The sequence below is a fragment of the Ambystoma mexicanum genome, chromosome 5p, assembly GCF_040938575.1.
Source record: "Ambystoma mexicanum isolate Mex_15411 chromosome 5p, UKY_AmexF1_1, whole genome shotgun sequence".
Lineage (NCBI taxonomy): Eukaryota > Metazoa > Chordata > Amphibia > Caudata > Ambystomatidae > Ambystoma > Ambystoma mexicanum.
The window spans coordinates 589790963-589812657 of record NC_090930.1 but is presented as its reverse complement, the minus strand read 5'-3'; the positions used below and the strand labels follow the sequence as shown (position 1 = coordinate 589812657).

The following is a 21695-nucleotide window of genomic DNA, read 5'->3' as shown; positions in this document are numbered from 1 at the left end:
AGTTACTCCAAGGTATTTAATACTTGATACTTTATCAAGCGCCACACCTTCCAGATACGAGGAGAATTTCTCTTGTGCCCGTTTGGGTTTTTCCATCGTCAAAATTTTGGTCTTCGAGACGTTGATGGTTAAGTTGTTTCCACGAACGTAAACAGCCAGATTTTCAAGCTGACGCTGAAGGCCAATTGGGGTCATATCCATTAGGATTAAGTCATCTGCATAAAGTAACCTTGTGGTTTTGCAGTTTCCCAAAGATGGCGGAAAGGAGCGAATAGATTGTTCGGAGTCCTTGAAGTCACTGAGGTAGGTGATAAAAAGTGCAGGAGCTAGCGGACATCCCTGCTTTACTCCTCTGCTGACTGACATTTCTGACGATAGCAAACCTGCTTGGTTTAACCTCACGCGGAGCTTAGTGTCCGTATGCCTGGATTGGTTGAAGTAGTTCTGCTGGACAGTTCCACAGGGACAGTTTCCTCCACAAATTAGCTCTATTAACTTAGTCAAAGGCTTGCGCCAAGTCAATGAAGGCCAGGAACACTCTCGGGCCTCCTGCTAGCACCTTGCTTTTTAACACACTGAGAAACATGATGTTTATGGATGTACCGTTGTTCTTGGTGAAACCCGTTTGAAACGGGTCAGCACGATATGTATCTTTGAACCATCGGTGGAATTGCTGGAGTAATAGGGAACCGAACACCTTTCCAACCGTGTCCAGAAGGGCTATAGGACGATAGTTCATGGGATCTTCTTTACGTCCTTTTTTGAAAATAGGCACCACTATTGATGTTGTCCATGAAAGCGGAATTTGTCTGGCCTGTTTGCATCGTTTGAAGATCTCACTAATCAGTGCAGACCATTCCTTCGGGAATTGTTTTAGATCAAGATTTGTGATGCCATCTGGTCCAGGGGCTCTCGATGGTTTAAGCCTGAGAAGCATTTTAGTGATCTCTGTTTCGTTGCTAAGATCAGCCCACGGTTCCAATTTTGTACTTGGCAGCGATGTCCCCGAGTGTGTAGGCGTCTGAAAAAGATTGGAATAAAATGTTATCCAGTCAGCTTCACAAATCGGGTTTGTTAGCGATTCGCCGGGAGGATTGAGCTTAGATCTGATCAATGACCACAACTCTCTGGGGTGATGACCACAAACCAGTTTCAACATTGCTTCTGCGTCTTGTTGGTAAAGGTTGCTCCGATGTTGTCTAATCCATGTTTTATAGGTTCTCTGCACCTGTGTGAAGGTCGCCTGGTTTTCTAACGTCGGAAATGCTCTCAGCTTTCTCTTTGCTTGTCTCAATTGACGCCTTTTTAGGACCAGTTCTTCATTGTACTCGTGTGAGGCGGTTTTGTTGTGCCGTCCTGGGCCATTGGGCTTTGATCTGAAAGGTAACAGAAGAGGTTGATAATCTGGTAATTGCAGGACCTTCTGTTGGTTTTGTTCTTTACCTGTACTTGCGTACTGCGACTTTATCGTAGAAATGGCAGCTGCTGACAGTTTTAAACGGGTTTGTTGATTGTTCGCCTCAACAGGAGCAGGCATAATTAGGTTATGCGTTGAACTCGTCTTCCATTTCAACACCAGCAAGTTATGATCACTCGCCACTGACTTTAATACTTCAAACGATGTAGTGAAGGTGGCCAGATGTGAGTATTTTCATTCAAGCTCTATAGTTTGGAATTCTTTATTCTGCACCAAGGAGGTGTAATCCATTTGTAATCCAGGTGTAATTTGTGTTTGTGTTACCTGCTAGTACTTAGGTACTGAGAAAGCTACCCCTGGAATCTCCTGCCTGTGCAAAGTTGAACTTGTTTGAACGATGCAAGGCCTCAATACTTCTGCATGTGCATGAGGCTCAGGAGAAATCCAAAAGAGAGCACCAGCTTTCTGATGACACATTGCTCCTGAGGATGAAGGAAGCAGTGTAATGAAATGTATATTTCATAGCAGCCAATCTTGCACCAGTAAAGAAAATTACCCTTATTGGCATGCCATACCAGAAAGCTTGACTCGAGGAGAGTGGATTGAGGCAAAAATAATGAGGCCACAATACAACCGAGTTTGGAGGAAGGAAAAGAGCAAGTTTAGCAGGGGGTTGGAGAAAGTGATGGTGGTGCGTCACGAGAGGCTGGAGGTGATGGGAGAAGAGCTGCAGGTGTTAGTGAGAAGAGGAGGAGCAGAAAAGCGTGAAGAAGGTTTATGTACTAGGAAGGAGGGTGTGAAAAGAGAAGCCAGATAATGGTGAAACATCTGAGTACGGAGGAGGTGGTGATTACATGTGTGTAGATGCTAGAGGAAGGAGTAGGAACTGAGGAGGGAGTGGGAGGAAGAAGAAAGAGCTTGGAAATTGAGTTGGAAATGAGACTAAGACTTAAGGAGAAGGAAGTGAAAGAGAAAACGGGAGAATTAAAATGAGATTGGTGTGATAACAGAGGGGGAGACATGTACCCGAAAAGGGTTGTGGAGGTACAAGCACGTGGCTGAGCATTGTGCAAAACGGCATGAAACATTTTGTGGCATAACAAATGCAAGTTTTGCAGCACAAAATTGCATTTATTGTGGACTTTTTGCTGATTAAGAGGCCCGGCAGAAATGCTGCAATACATGCAATTTTGTGCTGCAAATCCTGCATTTCTTATGCAGAAAAATGTCATGACTCAATATCCTAGAGGGTCTGATTGTGTAGGCCAACAAGGAGCTAGACTGCCAATATAATGAAAGGATTGTACCACTAGTGAATCCCTTATGCATGAGCATAAACTGAGGCAATGAACAGGAGAGTGAGAGTGGGCTGGTAGGTCACAGAGCCAGGACTACTCGGCAGACAGTGGTCCAAGTGGCAAATAAGCGGGAAAATCATCTAAGCTTGCAGCTGCTCTGGATGAAGCCATGCACTGTTTCACCTTACAGGCTTGTATGTCCGCTGTACAACCGAGCTGTAACCTTCATCATGCCGGACTCCGAACGGCAGAAGGAGAACTTTATCAATCAGTAGTGGACAAGAGACCAAGAGCTTAGTGACACCTGGGAGTGAACAAGATAGCTTCGATCCCCAGTTATGCGCTTAGAAACCTCTGGGTATTAAGCGAGTTATAAATAACCTATCATATCATATCAATCTCTGGCGTTTCTAGCCTTCGACACACCTTCCTGCCCCTCCTTTGCTGTCTGAGGCTGTTCCTTGCAGAGCTGCCCCCACCCGTGCACCCCCCACCCCATCTCCCTCTTCCTGCTTTCTGGTGTACATGCAGCTATCCTCTTCATCGCTGCCCTCCTCTTTGGTGCCTCTTTGCACAATGTCCCGGAACCGTTCTGCGCCACTTGCTATGCACCACAAATATAGTCCTCTTGCAGAGCTCAGTGGAGAGCAAAAGGAGGCTCTCGTTTTTCAGCCCGACCTCCCCTTCTCTCAATGACAGCCGCTTTCCGCTCCTTTTCCTTTTCTTTGTGAAAGCAGGGAGTGCTAGCAAGGTCATATATCATTTTGAACGTTCTCCTTTTTCTTTTTGGGTAAAGCCGCCCCTGGGCGTCTTGCACGTGTGTTAATCGCCATATAGCCCGACAGGGCAGGCTATACCAGCAATTAAAAGCTTTATTTGGAGGTGTAACTTGGTCTCTAAGCAGATGACAGCAGCTTTACTTCGTTGAGCTTTTGTCTAAATTACTGTATACACTAGAGCAGGACAAACTGTCTGGAGTGTTTATAATGTGTTGCACGTGTTTAATAATAAAATAATAATAATAATTTAATAATAATTTATTTATTTTATTTATTGAACATTTGTTTCCAGGCGCCAGTAGGCAAGGGGAGAGGCGAACAGAGGTGCATAGACAACAATACACTGTCCTACTAGGCCTTGTGACATTCAGATCGTGCAAGTTTAGTAAGAAGAAGTGCAGGGGGGTTTGGAGAGGGTGAAGGCGAAGGGCGGGCGGGGAGACTTAGGAGAGAGGGGGCAAAAGAGTGATTGCAGAACTGTGGGAGCAAGGGTGGCAATATTGTTCTTGATAGTTATAGAGGAACAGGGGAACACCGTGGAGGAGATTTTCATAGAGCAAACAGTCTTGGTAATCACGTCTGGTACTATGGGTGTGAAGGAGGAGGGTAGGAGGGGATGGAGAGAGAGAGGGGCCAAGGGAGGCCTAGCTGCAGGCGAAGGAGGGAGGGGAGTAGCTGGGAGTGAGGATAGGATGTCCTGAGTTTTGGTTGTGAAGTGGGGTGCCGGAGCAATGTAGATGGCCTGAGAAGGATGAGGAGAAGTGGAGACTGCAGTAGGATTGTCAAGTTCTTTACAGATTTTGAAACGTTCAGCCATGTTGTTGGAAGCTCCAGAGATGTGGGTTTGAATATGGACCTGTTTCTTGGACCGGTTAATAATAATAATAATAACTAGTTTGGACGGTGAGTCATTAATGCCTTTGGAACAGGTTACATGGCAATTTGGCAGAAGATGTGCGAGAAGTTAGACACTTCCGTTCAGCAACTCTACACTTACTTTTGAGAGAGGTTAGGGTGCAATTATACCAACTGTTGCACTTGGAGGAAGTCTTCATGCAGATCCTCATGGCAGGGGCAAGGATGTCAAGGGTGTTGGAGATTGGGAGGTGAAGGTTAGCAAGGGCTGAGTCAGTGTGAGAGTCAATAGCAGGGGTGGAGGAGGGATAAAAGTGGCAGCAAAAGCAGCTACTGACTCTCCCTTCATCTGTCGGATGATGATTGAGGAAGAGTTTGCAGTGCAGGCAGATGCTTAGTCGGGAAGGCCAGGAGCTCCAGACGAGATGAGAGGAGAGGAGATAGTGATCAGACCAAGAGAGAGGTCTACTAAGAGGGTTCGAGAGAGAGGTCAGCTGAAATGAGCGCATCCAGAGTCTGACCGGCTGAGTGCGTTGTGCAAAAAGGAAGAATGGGGAGAGAGAAATAATCACAGAGGTAGCGTAAGGGCAGGCCCGCACCAGTAGAGTGGAGATGAATATTGAAGGTTGTGAGGAGAAGCTTAGAAGCAGAGGTCAGTAGAGAAGAGGTGAGGTCGGCCCCACTCCGATAGGAAGAGGGAGACTGGCTCAAGGGTCCTGTAGATGGTAGTGAGAGAGATCTACAGGGTAGGAGAGAAGCAACATTTGCAGACTAGGCATTCAAAGGAGGAGTAGGGTTGAATGGGTATGATGGAGACAGGCATCCATTCTGGAAATACAAGGGGCCATTCTGCATCCAACTTCATGTTCTGCTGAAATGCCCTGCAATACATGTGCATTTTGATGTTAATTGCTTGGTAGTAGGTTTCACTATTTGCCCTATTGAGAGTTGATTATGGACAGATTTTCCCACTAAATAGGACAACATTCACGTATTTATAATATATACAGCCCTTTGGTATACCTTGTTCATACTTCCTCCATAATTGCCAATATGAATAAGCTAGTTGTCTCCTTCATAAACGTATTATAAATATGTTATCTGTAGCGTATTTGGCCATGTTTATGAAACAGGAAAATTGACATACTTCCTCTTCAACTATGAACTCCAAGCCCATATGCAGGTAAACAGTGTGCATGGTACCTGCTGTGTTAGTTCTAAGATTTGAACAATATTATTTCCTCTAAAGTGATTCGCTTTTAGAACATCATACATATTAAACTTGTTGTGTGTTTGTAGGTATTCTTCACAAAGTAATGTTTAGTTGTGCAAATAACTACTAGTATTACACTGAATGTAGCGCTGTTTGACCTCTTATGTCTTATTGGCAATGATCATTACACTGAGCCCAGCAATCCCTTGTCAAATTCCTAATGTGTTAACTTTAACTCACCCATGCAGAAGAGTGAGACACCTCTCTGTAGCTTTTCTTACTGAAATACATTTTTCTAAAACTCCTCCCACATAAGAGAGTACACATTGGAACCACATACTGGACTACAACTGCATGTGAATTCTGGGAAACGATATACATCATTTGCCTGTAACTAGATAGTACTAGCGCTTCAATCACCAATAGTGGGACAGTATATACCAGGGGTCTGCAACCTTTGGCTCCCAGATGTGTTTGGACTACCATTGCCATCCGGCCTGTACAGCATAGTCAATGTCAGGATACGCTTCTAAATAATCGAACACTGCCCACTTGAGCTCACTTCCTTGTCACGGATCAAATGTATTTAGAATGAATAAAACAGTACCCAAAAAAAATAAAATGGAATGGGAATAACCAAATGAAACCCACTGTATACAGCAACCACACTATTTTTGTTAACACAGACTGCGTGATAAGGAGCTTAACAGTGACATGAGGACAGAATACGTCATTACAGTAAATGAAGACCACACGATCTAATTATAAAATGGGGTGCAAATGAATTTAAGGAAGGCCATGCATTTGCTGTTCAAATAGGAACATTTTCTATGCTCCAAACCTGAAGTTGCCATACCCGTGGTGGAAGTTCCCTGATCTGTAACATTCACTGTGAGTCACGTGCTAGGATAGTAGGTTAATGAACCCATCTGCTTATGCTAGGCCTAGGACTTTGCTACCCCTCATAGAAAAACAAATGAAACAGACGATCAAAGATATTCCCATTCTTTCAATATCCCAAAAAACACTTTGGCAGAACTATGTGCATGTGAAATAAAACTATGCAACATTCTGGGAACCATATAGAAACGAAAAAATGACTCCTTCCGAAGAAGGAAACAGATATTGTTTGCAGCATCCCACAGCTGCCAAGTACCACTGCCTCTTAGGCAAAGTAATTTCCACTAACAGCAGGATATTTAAAGACCACAGAGAGCAACTAGACGTATGCTAAAAGTTAAGACTGCAGTATTTCTAAGTGAAGTGACAGATCCTATGTTGGAAAAGGAAACGTGTGTCATGATAACATTCAAGAAAAGGTGAAATTCAAGAGGCAGAGCTAATACTGCCTTCTGGGACAATGCAATGCTCCAATTGCAGTCAGCTGTACTCTCAAGGAGACTGCCAATCAATCAGCAACCCAAACCTAACCTTACTTCCTGGTACCCTCTCTGCCATTTCCCATCGCATTTAGTCTCTCAGAAACACTCAGCACTAAAGTAATGTTTTGAGGCGATGCTGCTTGAAAGTGAACAAAGAACACCTTAATGTATTCCCTAACTGGCAGTTGCGCATAACCCAACAATATACGTTTCAAAATGGCGCCACCAAAACAACACTGAAGGTCTCTGTGCTAATTGTACGTAGTAGCTGGGATAAAGGTGAACAGAAAAGCATAATTTCTGTAAGCAAAGGATCCAAACAATCACAGCAGGTCTCTTAACAGATTTCCACAAACAATGCTGAAGGCAGGTAAAATCCTGAGGGAACAGGGATTTCTGGCCTAGTCTGCCTCTCTGAATATCTTCCAGACCTTACATAAGGAAAGACATTATTTCACGTGGCTTCTGTGAACATATTGTCCCTATCTGAACCTTCAGGAAACTGCTAAATATTTCTGAACAGGCTAGGTAGTTTATTCTACTTTGAAGTTCGACAAGCCTGAATTGAAAATACTTACCTTAAGTCAGTCGCCAATGTCAATCCGATCCTCACCTTTAAAACTGGCGAGGAGAGCAATTGATTCTGGCGACTCCAAGCTGTTTCCCTGGGTAAAACCTGAAGAGCAAAATTCTCTGCAGAGATGTTGCCAGGGAGGAAATCATTGGAATCAAGCAGTCAAAATATTAAAGGGATTTTGGGTTCCAGTAACAAGTACATGCTGGCCCAAGGAACTCAAAAGAATTCCAACACAGGAGGGATGTGACCAGGTCTCTGTGCACATGATGTCAACAGTGGGATCTGGCGGATCATACCAACAACAACTGAGCCAGAGGGTCCTGCTGCTTATGACATTGTTATGCAGTAGGCAAGTCTATTTTCACTGTGGAATCAAACAGTGCCCCTATAAACATTTTATTAGTTGGTGCTAAGTACAGCTTCTTCCAGGTTCGAACGAAACCGTTGCTGTGAAGACGTGTGCACAGGATATAGATATCCTGATGATTCTCAAAAAAATAAGGAGGCACATATTTGCCAATAATCCAGGTACTACACATGCACATTGACATGTCTCCCATGCACAACGCCCAACGGAGCAGCCAAAGCCTTCATCCACACATGAAAGATGTAAGGATGAAGCAGAGAAATGCGAACTATGAATGATGCTCTATGTCCCTGCAAAACATAAGTCTTTGATCAATTGGGGCGATCAATAGATATAAATCCATAGGCTGAAGAAGGGGCTTAATTGACGCACTGTCTCCATCTTGAAAGAAATGAACGTTTACCAATGTTTGCACGTGCTTCAGGTTCATAATTGGATCGTTTCCGCTGAGCCTTTCAAGGCAAAGAAAATTACCAGGTACAATCCTGACCCTCCCCTAAGTGGAAGAGGACGAAGGGCATATTTTGTCAGAAGGTCTGACATATGCAGCTGAATACTGGCTCTGATTACAGAGTGTCTAGAAGTACTCTCTAGTACAGTGGCCACAGTCCTTATTTAAACAGAGTATGCTCAGGCTCTGAAAGGTTTCATCTGTGTCCTGACTGGACATGGGCCCCCCGTAACTGATGGAGCGGTCTACTATTGCTACTGCTTTGGTAAAGATCGAGGACATGGCCAACCAATTCTCTATACCACTCAACAAATCCCTAGATGCTCAAACAATTGCTTGTGAAGAAGGAACCCCTTAAGATGCACCAACCGTAGAAGATACTTTACCCTTCGCCAGTATGGGACCAACAAGCCTTATCAACTTCTTTATTTCTTTCTTCGGTTCAACATCTATATATTTTCTGCACCAAAGGATTGAAATGTAACATTTGGTCACTTCAACCTTCCATTGTTTAGACAGAAATGATGCTATTCTCCCACTTTAGATGCATAGAGAAAATAATATGACCGTAGAACATGAAAAGAAATCTCAAGAATATATTAAATTCAATAGTGCGGTGCATCCATCGTGCACCACCACTGCTGCTGATGGGATTGGGAATCCATTAGTAAAGATTGGGAAGTGTAGGCAGTATACTGTTCCCCACAATTAAGGGAAAGCTACTCCACCACAGGAACTTTTGAGGGGATATATTAACGTCTGGGGAACTGTACTTTCTAGGCCAACGGTTTTTAGGGCCACCGCTGTTCTGCCCGATAAACTCGACAACAAAGAGACGATCTTGCAAGAGTACATCTCCCTCTCCAAGAGTTATTGTGTTTTTTTTTCTTTTCTGAAAAGAAATTATCATTGATTTTCTTGACCTTCTTGCAAGAAATCATCATTATTCGCCTTGTTGCATATTCAAAGAAGACTGGTTAATATGATCAGCCTACCCATGAAGACTGATATAACATGTCTTCAGATTGCTTACTGGAACATCTTGCATGATGGCGATGATGATGAACACAATATAACTTGATTTGCCACTTCATGGCAGATTCCTACCAATTCAGAGGGATGCAATGCACAGCTTTACTATCACTCAATTCATTACCTTCAGAAGGCTACATTCTTGGCTGGACCCTTCTAGAATTCAGACCTGTGTTTTCCACACTCATAGATGTCTGAAGCAAGCACAAAGCAATTTTTGCTGCCTTATCTCAGCAGAAAATGTACACTGGACGTTTGAAGGCCATCTGCAGGTACAGCATGTTCTGCATTTAAATGCAATTGCGAGCTCTTGGCTATTTCGGATGGCCAGGTGTTTCCGAGATCCAACAGTCATTGCTTTCCATATGACATGAACAGCAGAGCCCAGAAGATAAGATGCAAGATGCTCATTCTTGGATAAACCAGTCCACTTCTTTGATTTATTAGCACCAGGCCTCTGTGACTCAGAGGTAGAATATGCAATTTGACAATGTTAAAATGGATTTCGGGTTGGATCAGCCAGGTAAGAATCCATGCTACTGCAATAAAGACAGCAGGTTCCCAAGTCAGGAAATATTTATACTATACATTTCAAGCTCAGCAATAAATGTTCACCTGTATGCACTTTATATGCTGCCAATCCTACACCACAATCAGGTGTACTACCACTCCAGAAACTACCCAATGTATGGAAAGATTAGACATTGCGCCACCCCCTCTTCAAAGGGAAGGATACCTGGCTGCTTTTGGGGAGATGCACTGGACCACATCTTGCTCGAGCAAAGGGTAGAATCCCCAGTTTCCTAGGAATCAAGAGCCCCTAAAATCGAGTGCTTAGGTTTATGCACGTGTGACTCAACCAAAGTAAGGCTTGAACTATGGTTTCTGTCGCCTTATAATCAAAGATGCAACAGAGTAAGAGGCAAGGCCATATATCCAGGAACACGTCTTGCAATAGATTTTAATAAGTGTGTTTCACATCAGCTACTTCAAAGTGGTCTGTCAGTAAATACACTGAAATTGTCACAAAGGAAGCTGACATTTGCAAAGTACATGAATGTGCATCTACACGGCTGCTCCATCCGCAACCATTAGTAGGGACCCATAAGAGCTATGGTTTAGAAGATGCCTCCTCTAGCAGGGCTTATTGTGTGGCACCATGAAGCATGCGGGATCATTTCTGGGCCTGGTGGATTTTTCGTGCCATAGAGCTATCTCAAAGGATGGCGATGACGCAGACCATCCTATACTTACTGGAACCTGAGTACACAGAGTCTACACAGGGGAGTTGTTGCTGTGGAGTGGTTCCATTTGTGCACTCTTCATTGTGGGGGAAGGTAGTCGTAGAATAGATATTTCATTTAACAGGGTTTGCAAACATGACCGATTCAAGGAGTGGGTGATACCTCATTAATTTAGGATTCTGATGAAGGTGGCTGGACAAAGCTGTAATGCAATCAGTTTCTTGATTTTGGTCCCATAGCGAAGCAACGCATGTCATAGGTTGTGCCATAGATTGTATCCATCTTCTTTTAAATTAACTTCTTAAAATGCTCACATTGTTTCACTTGTGACATGTAGACATGTAAAATAACATAATGTAGAAGTACGTGTTAACTATTTTACTAAACGACACTAGTTTCAAGAATTGCCTGAGCATACTAATTATTTCGCTGTTATTGTTTTTATTCTATTTTTATTTACACCATATCTGCTCTGTGCTGAACACTGCATGCAGATAACAGGAAGTAAAGTTTTGGTGAGTACTAATTTTCATTAGTTTTAAGAGAATGTAATGGCATTCAGTGTTGCCTGCACTCATACTGTGCTGTTAATCCATTATCATATAATCATAATTAAGCATCTGTACTACTAATTTGGCTCAATAAAAGGAAATGTGCTGTTTTATATAATGTGAGCATGCCAGATGTTTGAAATGCAGCAGTCATTGACCTAATGCATCAAAGCAGATTTGCCTTGATCAGGTTCGGCAGACAATTAATTGAACATGTTAACCACAGAAACTAAGCTTTGCTACCACAGTGACCATTCAGATGAACAGACATGTGTAGACATATTTTGTATTCCTCTAGTGTTTATATTTCTACAGTCAAATTTAAGGGATTTCGGATATTTGGTCGTGGAACAACTAAGCGTATAACATATTGGTTTGGCAGCGGAAATGTACAGTGTAAATGCGTTATTTTTTGTCTTTGTAAATTCAATTTCCTGTTTAAAATAGAAATTGGTATTTAATTGACATTGATAGAATGGCTTATAGTTTGATTGCTGTGCACTATATGTTTGCATTGATTCTACCAACATTCACGGTTTACTCTGTAATTTTGTGTGTATCAAATCGTCTGAATGCAAATATGATTCTTGTCAAAGGTATCTTAAGTTATGTGTTGCTATCCGCTTGTTTGTTATGGATTTCATTTAAAAGAAATAAGGACATGCATGGCAATAGGTACAGAATGCCGGTCATAGTACCATGCACAAAGAGGAGTAAACAAACAACCTTGTGTCAGCCAGCACGTGTATACTCACTTGGCACTCTCATGCATTTAAAAAGAGTTGACCTATTGTTATAAACCTGTGTACCATAACAGGGTCAGTTGGTGTAAGGAATGCATGGCTTCCAAGTAAAAGTTACCAAGAGTCTACCGCAAAGAGTGCTTGTGGTCATAGATGGGATGGACCTATTGGTGGTTCTGCAAGGTGTGCATGGAGATACCGCACTACTTCGAAAGGGTTTGGTGTATTCGGGTACCATACTTTAAGAGTACAGTGTGTTTTAGGATTATAGGCAAGGGCTAGAGGGCTGTCCTATAACAACCAATTGGAAAAGCATCCCTATCTTTCAGCGGTGCAAGTAGGGTCCAAAGCCAATCCAGAAACATGTGTTGTAACCGGAGAGCACATGCTCGGTCTGTAGTTGGCATGCTATATGAACTACCAGGAAACCAGCAATGGGTATTTGCAATGATGAACTGCCGAGCAAACTCTACTCTTTGGGAAAGGGAAGCAGGCATGGGAGTAAACACCTATTCACCTCTGGCTGTGGATTGTACCTTTAATTTGAAACGGCAACGAAGCCAGCACATGTCAGGTAAAACACAGAAGTCACATTGTAGTTTTGTATTCGTATTTATTGAGCAGGGTCCTAGATTCAGGAAGCAACGGATAACTTTGCAGGTCTGTACGTTTTATTACGTTCAGCTGAAATACAGGTGCAATCCTAACATTGTCACGAAACAAACATTAAAACACACAAAATGACTGATAAAAGATATCAAGTAAAATGATAATTTACAAAGGGCACCTGCCAAGAACAAATGGCTGAAAGCAAACACCTGAGAAAGTATAAACTAACAGTAACTATGCAAAGGCCAGAACCCTGAGGCTTGCCTTCAGTTTGTTCCAAAAGTGCAAACAAATTAGAAAAGCATCCATGTTCGCTTTCGGCCTCTAATGTCTCCAAGAACATGCACATTGTACTCCAAGTTTGTAGGGGTGCCTTGATGTGTCACCTTGTGTGTACAACATGCCAAATTTAAAACTAATGTCCTGGTTCAGGGGCAACCTGTAGAGCCTCTTGAACAGTTTGGTTAACAACTTGAATATTTCTCGCACCCAACACAAGCCTGGCTTTCATAGGTAGGACTGCTTAGGCAGGCAAACTCGGCAGGACTGATTTAACTGAATCAATGCTGGAAATCACAATGTCTGAACTATCATTCCAAAGCCAGAAGGTTTAGGGCAGGGATCAACTATACAGAGAGAATAAACCCATGGTGGTAGGATTTGAAACAACATGCAGCTCATGCAATCTCAAGGAATGGTAATAGTCCACCAGAAGACCCTACTATTTCTTCAAGTGGGTCAAGGTGGGAATATCCCCTCCCTCAGCCAATTCCTGCATCCACACCTGGACTGGAAAATGTGGTTTTATTGTGCAAAGAAACATCATTTGAGTGCAACTGGGTGTCCTGCAAAGATGGCAGCCACAGGTACAGGTTTATGTCTTTTGCATTTGGCCAATATCACAATCGGCAACTATGACTTGTATCACCTTCCCATAAAGACTGAATAATATTTATGCTGCATCTGACACACAAACTAGATTGGTATTGGAGAAGGAGCAGAGAATTGGTTAAAAACATGTTTAGTTGACGAGATACAAAAAAACTATGATTTTTCAGAGAACGGCAAAAAAAAGAGCTTTTAGTGTATTGTCAAGAGAGACCTTCAGAGTGGTTGAGATGTCAGGTCTTCACAACTTGAGGAAAAATTGACCCTCAATTGAATTTAGCACAATAGTAGAATGTTGGCTCTGTTTGCTGTAGAATCAATTTCGGTGGAGGAAAATTTGTTTTAGCATTACATGTTGTGTTCCTATAGTTACAACAGCTACTTTAGAGCGAGTGGTTCACACACAAGATTTATAAAGGCCATTTCCAGCTTTGAGCCCTTTTGGGCATACACTCTAGAGTAGCCATTCAGGAAAGTTCATGATAGTAGACAGAACAAGTGGAAAATGGGAAGCCAAGCAATGAAAAATGTACCTTATGTTTGGGTAAGAAGCAAGTGATTGCATTAAAGACTCGTTTCGTTCTCAAAAGGGCCTCATTGTTCAAATCATTACAGTCAGCAGCTACCATGAAAGATATGTTGACGGATGTATAGCAGATACATACATTAGCATTGTGTTTGGGAAGGAGACATATGTGCTGCAGTGGAGTCAGATGTAGAAAAGGAGATTGGAGAAAAGACCCCAGTAGAGAGGGGGCATAGGGGTTCAACAACAAGGTAACTCACTGAAAATCCTTCCCGCAAGCAATAATCCAAAACATTGTTGGAAGTAAAACATCACATATGATTACAGGGGTGTGAAACTAAGTATCAAAGAGACACGTACGAATATTATGTTTAGCACACTGAGCAATATTTGCATAGTGGAGCTGGAGTTTAAGAACCTTAAGGACATTGTCATTGCCCAGACAGGAGAATTCTGGGATATGATACCGAGCTATTCAGACAAGCCCCACTCAGATTGAAAGTGATGTTTCTGAGTCGCCCAACCACTTACATGTTCGTATCAAAGATCAATGCAATGAAATGACTGCATACTTCTACATTTGCTACACTCAAGCATTTGTGTAAACACACACAAAGAAAAATCATAGGAATATATACCGATGTATACAAATGAATTTACAGCAATGCAGGACACACACGTTATCAGCGCCTCAACATCTTGTTTCAGTAGCTTACAGTCATTCCACATTAAGGCCAAGTGTAAAGTTATCAAAATCATGATGGTGGCAGAAGTGACATTCTATTCCCTGTGACCCTCTGACAGACACATGGGAGGTGATGTCACATTATTTTGCCCCATATTAATTCACTAGAAGTTACATCATGCCACCTTCGACCATAAATGCATCATAGTGTGTGGCCAAAACATCCTAGAAGAAGTGTACAACTGGCCATTGTGACCCCTCAATGACAAACCTGCTCTGGTGAATGTAGAATCGAAGTACTGGCTTAGCAACTCCTTGACAGCTCATGCAGAAAGCGAGCAGCCCTCCAACATGATCTCTAATCTTGTGGGTGCTACATTCCCTGGAGACAATTTGCAGAAGGCTTGAGGGGTCCAGGAAATCAATAGGGGTCTCATATGGGCCTTCCTTCTGTAACTGCTTACTAATGCCTATCTACGAGTTTGGATGAAGTTCATTTGAAAATACACGCTTTCGTTTGAAATGCCTTTGCTAAGCCTATTTTACAAGTTTTCGTTTATAGAAAACATTTTAAAATATTGTCTGTACTTATGTTTTGTGATACAGTCTCAAAACAACTGAAAAAGAGGGTTGGGCAAATGATCGGACTGTATGTTTCAACAAGTAAACAGTTAAACAAGGTTTACAACAATTACAGTCTCACCTTTAGCTGTTCTCACGTTTCCTATAAGAGTTCGTACTCAACATTGACCTTTTATAAAGTGTTAACTTTGAAGATAATTCATTGTAAGAAGTATGCATAGTTACAACATTGATTTATTAAGATGGCGGCGGCTGATGAAACCGTTGTGGGCATATTTCGCAGAGTGCCCTTAACCCACACAAAACACAGAATATATTTACAACCCCAATGTTTTCCTTTTGATTCGCCCTGAAATTTAGTGGAACGGATGGTAAAGAGTAATGCTCCTGTATAGTATACGGTACCACCCAGGAGGTGAGTTCCGTGACCTGCTGGTCAATCGTGGAGCTCAAAAGGGGATCTTTTCGTCCGCTGAATGCCAAATTCACCTATTGTTTCAGCCCCCGATCACCTCACGCCCTCCCTCTTTCTACCTCTAATCTTATCGCCACATCTTGCATCCCCCACCCGATGCACGATGCACACGCTTGCCTGGCCTCCCACATGCTTCCCATGAAACATCTGCTCGTCTCTTCCTCAGTCTTAAAATTTCTCTCAATGAAAGAGAGAAGGGACTAGGAGAAGCTCCATTCTCTCTAAGGCCACGGTGGCCGATTTTGTTTTGTATTTTTCTGAACTTGAGAAACGGTGACTGTGCCATTTATCAACTAAAAACAAAGTATCTTTACACCGCAGGACTGGTGTGGGATGCTAATATCTATACAACCCTTAACGGGATTGCATTCCTTTTCAGGGAATGATGTTGGTGCAGGGAACTCTGGCCCGGGACATTTCCTGACTGGTAACCAACCTCAGATCGTAGTTCTTAAATATGTCCCTTTTCCTAACGACCTGGTTAATGCTACTCATTGTTCATTTTCTTTTGGCTTGCATAACTCTACCTTAGCACCTGCAGATTCTGAATTCTTTCCCCTTATGGATTGGTCATTGACTGTGAATGCAGTCCCTCCTCACATTTCAAGATAAATCGAGTGAGATGCTTCCCTTAGCAGGATACGTTTTCTTACACACCACTCAAAACAAAGAAAGCTCGGCTCCCTTGCCCCAACCTCTCTGTGCTCATCTTGCTCTGGCAAGAGCTGAGCTTCCAAGGTGACCCTGTTCATTTAACCGCACGCAAATAAATACTTTGAGAAAAGGCACACTCCACTTGCAGACATGTTGATGGCTGTTGGATTGCCACATCAGATCAAACGCACAGGCGTGCACATGAGACAAATCCACTCGTCCATGACCATGTAGCCGGCACCCCAAGTAAACGGAACATACTGCATGAGGTCTCAAAGGTATTTGCTGAATTGCATTTTAAGTTCGTAAGTTTTAATCGCAAAACAATATTGAACAACTCCCTGAGTGATGTATGCGTTCTCGTTCATCCTCATCAGACCCTGCGCTATCCTTACTTCATGTTTGTATAATCCTAAGTAACCATCTTGTCCCATATTTGTAAGGCACGCTGGTTCTGCTTTGCATTAAATCGTCTAGTTACTCCCCTTTACCTCAACATCAATTATCAATTTCCACCGTCCCCTTCATTCAGCTGTAATTAAGTGTGAAATATATGTATTTTTTTTTTTTACTCCACTATTGGTTGAATATGTATTTCAATACATGACTCCTGGTGCCATACTCCGTGATGTCCAGAAAAGATCCAGTTTGTATTATCGGGGCTCAAATCCTTTTCACAAATGTGCAGAACTGACTCTGCATGTCAAGGAAGCCTCAAACCACTGTGGGGGTGTCACAGGATTATCGCTGTGAATGCTTTAAAAAGTTGGGATAAAATGGTACTCTTTAGAGCACTTTAAACCACACGTTTTGTAAAGAAATGGGTACAAAGCCATCACATGTACAATTGGTTGTGCATGGTAACACATGAAAAAATCCAACAGATGCCAGGTTGCCATCAGTACACAAGCATATTCCCCCAAAATATTGTCATGAGGAATTTGCCCACAATTTAGGCTAGTATTCTGTCTGTGAATATGGTTTATATGCTGGCTGTGCCCCATTGCCCCTTTTAATACAACCTGTCCATACTATTATTGCCAATATACGGCAGCATTCCCAATTGAAACATCTTCGTGTTTGTGTTGTCCTTAATGATAGTAGCGTGACTATTGGGAAACGTAGAAAAGACAAAGGATCCCAAGCGAAACTAACACTCAATATAACAAATGCATCATGAGTGATAGATTGCCAAGAAGTACTTTATTCACTTTTCAAACCTGACGTCTTTTATTAGAAATTCAGTTTAAAAACACAAAAAATATTCCAATAACATCAAATACAAAAATCAGCAAAGTGACATGTGCTTTGTAGTGCCTTGTACATTATATGAAATGTCTAATAAAAATCGTATTGAGAGAACATCAGCATGTCTTTTAATGCCTGCTCTATCCTGTTATTCACTGTTAATCTTACTCTTCTTAATCAACAGTGTACTCTATACGTCAAATACATTCTATAAATCACGGATACCAATGCCTAGGTCCGAAAACAGACTAATATGTTATTTTTAAGCACTGCTAACATTCACAGTGATTCTTAGCCCAACATCACAATTGAATCCACAATCAAAGAAGTTCTTCAGGTGACACTATGCTTGAGGAAAGGTTCTCTACACGCATTTAATTAGTGTTGTTTCTTCTTTATATATACAATTGCTGGCTTCTTAGTTCCAGTTTCGTACTTGAGTCGGTGTCTATTTCGTTATATGTGGACAAACGTCAGGTTAAGTGTCCTTACTAGTAGGCCGCTATCGTTATGGCACTTTATGCCGTACTCCGTGCCGCTTTCAAAGTGCATAGCGTCTGTCCACTCGTTGTTAACCATCTGATGATAGACATTCCGCGCCGTGTCGTTCCTCGTAATCTTATTGTAACATTGTTAACGTTCAACGTTCAAAATGTCCGGGCATAGAAAGTACTCGCATCCGCAACCTCAATAAAAACAGTACCACATTGGCCACTGCCCCCTTTTAATAACACCTGTTCATACTGTTATTGCCAATATATGTCAGCATTCCCAATTGGAAACATCTTCATGTTTGTGTTGTCCATAATGATAGTAGCGTGACTATTAGAACACATATCCATGATGGATGTGCCAACATGTGCCAGTTTTCCCAATTAAGAATGTTCATATTTGCCTGCGTCTCTTTATGCCACACACAATACAACATTCCTGTTCAGTATCCTCACGTACAAACATACACATGTTCACTTTGCCCATAATGCTGGTAATGTAATTGTAAGGACTCAGTCAACATGTGCCAGCATTGCCTCTCACAGCTATTGCCTTCATAGCATCCTCCCCACCAGCGCCTGGTCCTGCTGCATGCACAGTACTACACCTGCCAGCCTGTGTGCACTCAACATGTACACACTGAATTCTCACAGGTATAAGAACCTTTAATATAACATATGCGCATGCACACATTAATATGTACACACATTCACATTCATACTTTTTCACAGACACACACAACCCCTCCCATGAGCACATACACAAACACAATACTCTTTTATTTGTATGTGCTTGTATGGTAGCGTCATATCCTTGGTTTGACTTTGCTCCAGACTCCTGCATCACAGTGCTGCTTCAATGGATGGCCCCAGTGCAGCCAAGAAACAGGAGGAGGTGTCCTTCAGACACCTCTCCCAGAGTAGGTCCCAGGATGCATGCAGCACTGAAGCGCACGAAGCGCACTCCTGCAGAACAGCCGGTAACACTGGATGCTTGCTTCCGAAGAAGCACTCAGGTTTTTGCAGGACTGGATTCTGCTCCTCATAATGGGTGATGAGTTGGTGCCCTTCACCCGTTTTGGACACGCCATACTAATTATATGTTTCCCCGAAGCAGGCTTCCTGTATATAGGACTGGAATCCAGTGTCAGACTGCAGCATATAACTGTCTCCGGCACCAATGAAAAAGTGACCCACAGCTGCAAATGGCAATTCGTTCATTTTGTGACAGACTGTTTGAATAGTACCAATGGGGGAGGTTTTTGATAACGTGTGATGCAAAGAATATTAATTCAGTAACATTGGTCAACACTACTAGCTGCATAGTATAACTTATAAAACACTTGTCAAGTTCTTTGTGTAAAAAGAAATTTGCGGTTTGCAAGAATCAGGAGAACGGGGGATGTAAAGCCTACAGACAACAGAAAGCGACATAGCTGTTGAAGCCCATAGGCAACAGAAAGCACCATAACTGTTGAATCCCATAGACAATAGAAAGCGACATAGCTGTTGAAACCCATAGGCAATAGAAAGCAACATAGGTTTGAAGCCATCAGACAACAGAAAGCGACATAGCTGTTGAAGCCCATAGACAACAGAAAGCGACATAGCTGTTGAAGCCCATAGACAATAGAAAGCGACATAGCTGTTGAAACCCATAGGCAATAGAAAGCAACATAGGTTTGAAGCCATCAGACAACAGAAAGCGACATAGCTGTTGAAGCCCATAGACAACAGAAAGCGACATAGCTGTTGAAGCCCATAGGCAACAGAAAGCACCATAACTGTTGAATCCCATAGACAATAGAAAGCGACATAGCTGTTGAAACCCATAGGCAATAGAAAGCAACATAGGTTTGAAGCCATTAGACAACAGAAAGCGACATAGCTGTTGAAGCCCATAGACAACAGAAAGCGACATAGCTGTTGAAGCCCATAGACAATAGAAAGCGACATAGCTGTTGAAACCCATAGACAATAGAAAGCGACATAGCTGTTGAAGCCCATAGACAACAGAAAGCACCATAACTGTTGAATCCCATAGACAATAGAAAGCAATATAGGTTTGAAGCCATCAGACAACAGAAAGCGCATAGCTGTTGAAGCCCATAGACAATGGAAAGCAACATAGCTTTTGAAGCCCATAGACAATAGAAAGCGACATAGCTGTTGAAGCCAACAGACAACAGAAAGCGACATAGCTGTTGAAGCCCATAGACAATGGAAAGCACCATAACTGTTGAATCCCATAGACAATAGAAAGCGACATAGCTGTTGAAGCCAACAGACAATATAAAACGACATAACTGCTGTACAGTTACAGGAAACAATAACCTGCCTAAAATGTGTATGGTTATAAAAGATATTGTTAAATGCGTGAATAGTATACATTCTAGCTTGTATTTTCTCTGCCGAATTCCTTAACCACAACAAACAGTCATGAATGAAATTGGGCCTCATTACGAGTCCGGCGGTAACCGCGGCGGTAAAACTGCCTGGTTACTGCCGGACTCGTATTACCATTCCACCTCCGTGATTACCGGGGCATTACAACCCCGGTTTTCTGGGAATCACGGAGGCGGAATGGTGTTAATCCCCATTCCCATCGAGTCCTATGGGACTCGATGGGAATGGGGATCATGGAAACATCGGCAGCATCTCGTAATGCTGCCAGTGTTTCCTCGGCCGCCTGCAGGCGGGCGGTGTTAAACCCGCCAGGTCAGACCTGGCGGGGACATCACCTCCCGCCTGCAGGAGTCGGGATCAGGCGGTCCGGAAACAACGGTGGCGGCGGGTTTACCGCCACCGTTATTTCCGGACCGCCTGAGTTATAATGAGGCCCATTGTCTCTGAAATCCTCTCATTTGGGCTGTAAATCAGATATGCACATGTGCAGAGCTCGAATCATAAAGGATTCCAATGATAATCTAATTCGTGCCTCGGGAAGATTAAATACACTTGCAAGGTTATCTCTCTGGATTACAGCAGCAGTTCTCGGACATGCATATGCTTTAATACGTATACTTGCTCTGTCGTGTTGATTTCTATACGTGTTAAAAGCAACACATAGATGATTTAATGTATTGTGTTGAGTATGGCCATACTGTGAGATTTACGTGAAATGCATGTACAGCACATTGTCCACTTGAGAATCTTCTGATGGGATGCCCTCGTGGTTCCACGTGCGCTACATTGTAGGTTCGTGCACGTGCCGCATGAAGAAATGCATGCAAAGGAATGCTGGCGTTGCTGGGACATTGCGACTGAAATGAACAGTGCAATCATTTCTCTCAAGGACCTCCTGCAGAGCCAGTGGTTTCCAAGCAATGTGGAGTGATGGGCATAAATCATGTCCTGTGGTTGTTTATATTGCGTGCACTGCTGGGCTGGCAACGGAAATGGATCGCCCCATAGAAAATGCCACCCGTGTGCATCATGCAGTCTTTGAAACAGTTGGATAGTTGTCTTTGTAGCCAAGGAATGACTAGTTTTATTTTTTGCAAATCCCACCCCCAATGTTTGCTGAATATCAGCAGCCCTGTATTGTTTTCCCATGCCAGCCATCCTGCTTCAGGCGTCGGAGACTGATATTCTTATGACGGAAGCGCGAATAGTATTTGCATCGAAC

The 21695-nt window shown here is 42.7% G+C and overlaps 1 protein-coding gene across 4 annotated transcripts in view; it reads left to right on the top strand.

Moving 5' to 3' along the window:
• The window catches only part of DIAPH2 (diaphanous related formin 2), a 5141990-nt gene that overhangs the window by 718991 nt on the left and 4401304 nt on the right, over window positions 1-21695 (top strand). For 3 of the 4 annotated variants that reach the window (XM_069612994.1, XM_069612991.1, XM_069612993.1), the window contains one exon: window positions 11110-11130. The exons of the other annotated variant lie outside the window; for it this stretch is intronic. In XM_069612994.1, the coding sequence (XP_069469095.1) occupies window positions 11110-11130 (21 nt within the window). The remainder of the gene's footprint in view (window positions 1-11109; window positions 11131-21695) is intronic. 4 annotated transcript variants of the gene reach the window in all.